General features: G+C 49.7%; 1 protein-coding gene across 1 annotated transcript in view; it reads left to right on the top strand.

Annotated features, from left to right (window-relative positions):
• The first annotated feature begins 3,436 nt into the window (after window positions 1-3,436).
• The window catches only part of LOC138173240 (one cut domain family member 2), a 66,590-nt gene continuing 62,917 nt past the window's right edge, over window positions 3,437-7,109 (top strand). The window contains exon 1 of the mRNA XM_069103203.1: window positions 3,437-4,616. Within this exon, the coding sequence (XP_068959304.1) occupies window positions 3,437-4,616 (1,180 nt within the window). The remainder of the gene's footprint in view (window positions 4,617-7,109) is intronic.

Raw genomic sequence — 7,109 nt, 5'->3', positions numbered from 1 at the left:
GAGAGAGAGAGAGAGAGAGAGAGAGAGAGAGAGAGATTAGAATTATTTCATTAAAAAATGAAGACACCATCCAGGCCATAATATTCATTTTACATTCAAATATGGCTTAAGGGTTACAAAACAAAACACTGAACCACCAAGAAAAATACAATGCGAAAATCTGCTTTATTGTAGTCCAAAGAAATTATACACAAAGAAACCAATACGTTTTCTTGATTTCCCTGAGATCTTCAATATTGATCACGGAAGGAAGGGAGGGGGGAGGGGGGGAAGAGGGGGCGGGGCAGGGAAGGAGGGAGGGATGAAGGGAGGAGTAGAAAGGGAAGGAGAAGGGAGAAAGGAGGAAGGGAAGGGAAAGGTAGGGAGGAGAGAGAGAGAGACAGAGACAGAGAGAGAGACAGAGACTCACCTTTAAACTATAGCTCGTAGCACGTGACTATTCCCCAGCACACAGAACTGGAGTTCACTAGGGCAGACTTATCTCGATTGTGTGGGGAATTAATTTATGATGTATGATTATTTTAAATATTATATACATACATATGCATATGTATATGCGTATACACACACATATGGAACTGACAGAGTGTTTGCATATGTTTGAAATTCGGTGTGGAGGCGGTGCCTTTAACCTGGTGTTTTAAAACTGTCACGGGATGCTAAATCCTGAATCCCGAACGAACTGCTAGAGGCAAAAATTAAACTGAGACACAGCTTCAGAATGCACACACACACCAGCATTCAGTCTCCTTTGCTCAGCGTTATTAGTATTAGCAACCACAGCAACAGTGAACATCTCACTATCACAGGGTGGTTGTGGTTCCTTAAACTTTTGATTTTTAACATGGGTGTCTCAAAAGTGAGTTGTTTAAAATTTGCCAAATTAAATGAGCTTGCAGAAAGAAGGACCGGGAGTAGCAGGTGTTAGGAGGTGTTAGGAACCTGAGTGAGAGGGATAAGAGTGAAGAATTAAATTGGAAAGCTTGGTTATTTACCTGTGGAGTGTCACCAAAAATAGAGCTACAAACACACGTCTCTAGATATGCAGAGTCTGGGCCTGTCTCTTCTACAGAGACTCGGTGCCTCAGAAAAAAAGTGTCCATTTGAAAGTGTAATTGGCAGCGTATTGGCCATGACTCAATAAAGTTGGTCTATGAATAACTTTACTGTACACTCATGTGACAAGATGACATGTATGATTTCCCCTTTGCAGATAAAAGAAAGGGAAAGGCAGGCAAAAAGGTCAGTGAGAGTAAGACGTGTTTTCTAAATGAATTAAACCTTTCTTTGCCGTCAAAGAAGGCACATACAGTATTTCGGGCAGTGTCCTTGTTTTCTTATCAAGTTTTCTCTTAACAGCTGGAAGTGGTTGGAGGGGGCTGTCTTACGGAGACCCCCTGCTCTTCTTTTGACAGCTGATCAAAAGAAAATAGGTCACGCTTCTCAAACTTACGTCCACCCTGTCCTTAATTACTGTCTCTTTAAACAAAGGCAACATCTGCGCAATCTCAGCGAGCTTGAATCTTCAGTCAGAGAACACAACTGCCGGGGAAGGAAGGAAGCAAGGAAGCAGGGAAGGAAGGATCTGTTACTTTTAGGCATTTCAAAATTGGCTTGTGGTTGCCCTGCCTTTTCTTGATCCAGACCCACTTTCTCTTCAGCTGCGTTGTCATTCTAGAGATTAACGGGGTCTTTTATTTTTTTAAGGTGTGCTTTCCAGACTCACTTCTGGATACCAGAATCGTAGTTTGTTTATTTGTTTTTTTTTTTTTCTAGAATTCGAGTTAGAAATCACGGATGCTACTCGACTTTCTAAGACTCAGTAACATGACGTGTGTGTGTGTGTGTGTGTGTGTGTGTGTGTGTGTGATGTAGTGCAGTGTACGGGGAGGGGGAGGTCCATGCTTAGGAGTAAAATCAGCTTGTAGCATCTGAGTGATTTGCATACTATGTATCTCGACAGAAAGTTTGCTCCTAATTAGCGGTTGCAACAATATTCCCTAATTCCCCCCACCCCAGAGCCAGCCTCCCCTCCCCCGGCCCCTTCCCCTTCCCCTTCCCCTTCATCCTTTTCTCCCAGCTGCAGAGGGCAAGTCCCTCAAGGGAAAGCTCTAATCACCTTAAAATTGTTGGGATGAGGTTCCTTGAGTTCTACCTTTTATTTTGCACTCTTGCTGCAGCCCTTAGACTCACAAGCAAGAGATTTATGAGAATACCCCGAAGTGTAATGAATTTTATTGGGTTAACTTTGCATGCAGTATGCCTGACGGTGCCTTGTTGCCTATGGATTTCAATCCGTCACCTTCAGTTAGCTGGAAGTCTAGGCAAAGGAGTTTATCTAAAACAGTATAGATTATGCATGTCTCTTCCCTGTAATTTAAAGTGAATTTAAATACGTGAGTGCCTGGGTCTTAAAAGGGATAGACTTCCTCTTTGCTTCTGACTATGCTAAAAAGATGCTTGTTAGGTTTTGTGTGTACACTTGTTTTTACACCAGCTTAACCAAATTAATCTTCTGGCTTATTAGCTGCAGGAAAAGACCTCTTTTAGGAAAGGAACTCCAGAAATGTGTTCCTCCAGACTGGAAAGGAAAAGACATTGCATCTTTAATATTTCTCTCTCTCTCTCTCTCTCTCTCTCTCTGTCTCTTACCCTTGCTCTTTTTTAAACGAGCCGGGTGTAAGCCAAGCCCTGTCTGTGGGAGTGTCGCTCGGTAGCTCTCTAAGTCTCTTTTTCGCACTCTCTCTCTCCCCCTCCCCCTCTTTCCTCTTTCCTCTCCCTCTCCCCTCCCTCCTTGACGTTTGATTCCAGTAGCAAAGAAGGAAAAAAAAAAAGGCACCGAAACCTCAGCCAAACATGAAACCTTGAGTCCCGCCCCTCCCCTTTCTCATTGGAGCGTGTGTCTAGACACCCGGCTCGTTTAAAATTCTCCAGCTCTCAGCTGGTTGGTAGCAACGTCCATCTTGCAGAAGCCCAGCCCAGGCTGAGGGAGGGTAGGTTGTTAGAGTAGCAAACCCCTTCTGGACAGCTCCAGCTTACCCAAACAGAAGACGTAAGAGGAGGAAAGGGCTAGGACATGGCGAGGAACTGCACTGGCCCGTCTGATAGAGACCGGTGATTCCCTCCCTCCCCATCCCCCCTCCCCTCCCTTTCCCCAGACTCACACCCCATCCTCCCCTACCCCACCCCCATTCCCTTACACACACGCTTGCGCGCGCACACACACACACCACATACACACACAAACACACACATATACACACACACACACAACCGAGAGGCCTTATTCACCACCTCAACACCAAGCCCCCCCCAACCCCGAACCCCTCCCCCTAAACAAGCATCTTGCAAACTCTCCCTTACCCACCTCCCAACCCTGCCCCCCCCATCCCTACCCTCACCCCCACCCCCGCCGCCCCCGGCCCCGATGGACTGAATGAAGGCTGCTTGTACCGCCTATCGATGCCTCACCAAAGATCTAGAAGGCTGCGCCATGAACCCAGAGATGACAATGGAAAGTATTGGCAGTTTGCACGGGGCAGCCGGCGGCAGCAGCGGCGGCGGCGGCGGCGGGGGCCCGGCCCATGAGCAGGAGCTGCTGGCAAGCCCCAGCCCTCACCACACTAGCCGGGGCGCAGGCTCGCTGCGGGTCCAGCCGCCTCACCAGGACCTGGGCACCGCGTCCTCCCGCTCAGCCATGGTGACCAGCATGGCTTCCATCCTGGACGGGGGGGACTACCGTCCGGAGCTGTCCATCCCGCTGCACCACGCCATGAGCATGTCCTGCGACTCGTCCCCCCCGGGCATGGGCATGAGCAACACCTACACCACGTTGACGCCACTCCAGCCCCTGCCGCCCATCTCGACGGTCTCCGACAAGTTCCACCACCCACATCCCCACCACCACCCGCACCACCACCCACACCACCACCATCACCACCACCAGCGCCTGTCCGGCAATGTCAGCGGGAGCTTCACCCTCATGCGGGACGAGCGGGGGCTACCAGCCATGAACAACCTCTACAGCCCCTACAAGGAAATGTCCGGCATGGGGCAGAGCCTGTCTCCTCTAGCAGCCACCCCTTTGGGAAACGGGCTGGGCACCATCCACAACTCCCAGCAGGGCCTACACAACTATGGGCCCCCGGGGCACGACAAGATGCTCAGCCCCAACTTCGAAGCCCACCACACTGCCATGCTAGCCCGAGGGGATCAGCACCTCTCCCGGGGGCTGGGCACCCCGCCCGCTGCCATGATGTCGCACCTCAATGGGATGCATCACCCGGGCCACGCGCAGTCCCATGGGCCAGTGCTGGCTCCAAGCCGGGAGAGGCCACCGTCTTCCTCCGGCTCTCAAGTGACCAACTCGGGACAGCTGGAAGAGATCAACACCAAAGAAGTAGCCCAGAGGATCACGGCTGAGCTGAAGCGCTACAGCATCCCTCAGGCGATCTTTGCCCAGCGGGTGCTGTGCCGTTCTCAGGGGACCCTTTCTGACCTGCTTAGGAACCCCAAACCTTGGAGTAAACTGAAATCTGGCAGGGAGACCTTCAGGAGGATGTGGAAATGGCTACAGGAACCGGAGTTCCAGCGGATGTCCGCTTTACGCCTGGCAGGTAAGGCTGGCATACACTGGGCTGAGCAACGGCAGTGCCGCAGAGTACTACAGTAGCTTTTTTATCCTCTCTCTTTTGCCTTGGTTTCTGATTCTGCTTTCGTTCTTCCTCCTCTTTATCCTCCTCTCTTTTTCTCCTTTTCCCTCCTCTCCTCAGGTCACTCTGTCTCTGCGCCTGCATTGACCGAGACCCCTGGCCTGAAAGGATCATAACCCCTTTCCTCTCTACACCCCACATTCCTCATGAATTTGAGAGGGTTAGGGTTTTTTTGTTTTGTTTTGTTTTGTTTTGCCTTTCTTCTGCACTCTCACCGCCTTTACTGCTCCTGTTTTGGTCAGTGCCCCAGGCAGAACGCCGCGGGACTGGCTTGGGTCAACCCCCTAATAAGCACAATGGTCTGGTCTGTCGGGAGACCTTTGACTGTAACCATTCGGTGCTGGTCACATTCTAAACCTCTTGCACTTGAAGTCCCTCTTCCAGACAATGCAATTAAGCTGACTGGGCTGCCCAGTCTACTTCAATAAAGAGGCACCAAAGGGGGCTTTCTTCATTAGAAGGGGAAGGCTGCTCCCTCCGTTCCCCATCCTCTCCCACAAGCAAACTTCACTTTGCACAATCGAGAGGCAAAGTATTGCAAGTGTTCTGTGTGGGCTGCTGGAGCAAAGGAGCCTCTTCCAAAGCATCGGAGGTTGCCTTTGGCCCTTACACTGGGGCCATACGCCGTTCCCAAGAGTTTGTTTTGTTTTGTTTTGTTTTGTTGTTTTTCCAGAACGCCCCAATCTATTCCCTTGCACTGGACAACGCTCCAGTAATGTTCTACCCCTGGTAATTACAGTTCGGGAAGAATGCTGGGGCTGTCGCATTAACATCCTGGGGTGGGGGGACGCAGGACCTGGGAAGTCATAAATATATGCCTTGCCTACTCAGCCTCTCCCCCACCCCCACCTTGTATTGAGCTTTTCCCAGGCAGAGGTTGGCTGCTTCTATGGGAGACCCCCCCCCCCAGGTGCTAAGAAATTAAGATGCAAGTTAACGCATCTACAAGTAAAGCTGCAATCTCCGCCTTTGCATTAAACCGTGGCTGATTGTGTGCGAAGCAGCGAGTTGGATTCGCTCGCTGCTCTAGAAAGGGACAATTATATTGGGCATATTGTTCTAGTGAAAGATGAATTCTTTGTGCTCCCTCTAGTGGCATAAAGGAGAGCTACAGTCCTCTATTGTTCTAAGATGTCAGAAATCTGCCATTAAGGTTGCTGGGGGGCGGGGGGAGAGAAGACATGTGTGGCGAGAGGGACATAAAGGGGGAAACCACATTTCTTTTGACTTGGGAGTAAGAGTCCTTTTGGCCATACACTCGAGGCTGAAAGTAGCTAGACACAGTCATTATGTAAATGATGCAGTCTAGGGGCGGTTAGGCAGACAAGATCAAGTTTACGTTTCAGGAACACCCCCTAATGAAGTTCCCTACAGTACAAAAAAACAAAAACAAATCACTCGGTCTTCATCCTGGAATAAGGTTTGGTTTGGTTTTTCCCGTTGCGAGGAACTTGAAGGATGAAGCAGTCTTGGACGCACAGCCCGGTAATTGCCGGCTCGCCCAGACAGCTGGTGATTTGCATAGGCGCATGCACTGGGGTGCAGGGCATGCTCCGGCTTCCTCCTGGCGTCTCTGAGCTCACACGCGAGTCAGAGGAGGCGGTGAGCTCTGTGTGGGTCCCAGGCGACCGCTCGTACCTCCAAGGTGCCTGCTGCTTGCAGGGCTGGTTTAACACATGCCAAGGCGATTTGGGTAATGCGACAAGCAACATGCTCACAGATGCGGCTTCGGGAGGCGTTTCTGCTCTGACATCTGCCTTCTTCACCGCCAGTTGGAGGGATTCAAATCTGACAATCGCTTCTGGGTATTGATTAGAAAGTAAATAAAATCCACTTTTCCCAAGGAGCTTACCCAAATCTGGATATGCGCATATATGATATGTCCATTACCAAAATTGTCCAATTACCAAATGGACACGAGTTGCTTCTGGGTGGTTTGATAATGGATTCCCCTATAACCCCCCCCTTTTTTTGTTTTAAGTTATTAATTTCTTTCTCCTTTTTGCTTAATTTAGTGTTATTCTGATTTTATCCTGTGCTTGGCAAAAATTGGAAGCATCAATAGAAAGCAGAGTGAAAGATGTGCTCTGTCTTAGAAAATTAAAATCAAGATCAGGAACAACGTCTTTGTTTCTAGTCGAGGGTGGTCCTAAATGCTCCCTCACACCTTTTCATAATGCTGCCTGGAGTTGTGGGGCAGTGGAAGCCACTATCAAGTTCCACGCTCAGTCTTCAGGGGGTAATTAATGTGTGAGCCATCTCCATACAAATCACTTTATCCCCCTGGTCCACCTCAGAGATCTGCCTTCCTTCCCTAGGTATAGCTAGAAAGAAAAGGCGAGAGAGCTAGAAACTCTCTCTCTCTCTGTCTCTCTCTCTCTCTCTGTCTCTCTCTCT

Source organism: Petaurus breviceps, unplaced genomic scaffold (assembly GCF_028583685.1).
Source record: "Petaurus breviceps papuanus isolate PSGF00001 unplaced genomic scaffold, PetGlider_PUasm1.0 129, whole genome shotgun sequence".
Taxonomy (NCBI): Eukaryota; Metazoa; Chordata; class Mammalia; order Diprotodontia; family Petauridae; genus Petaurus; species Petaurus breviceps.
Note: the sequence above shows the minus strand (reverse complement) of the source record. Positions and strands in the feature narration are given on the sequence as shown.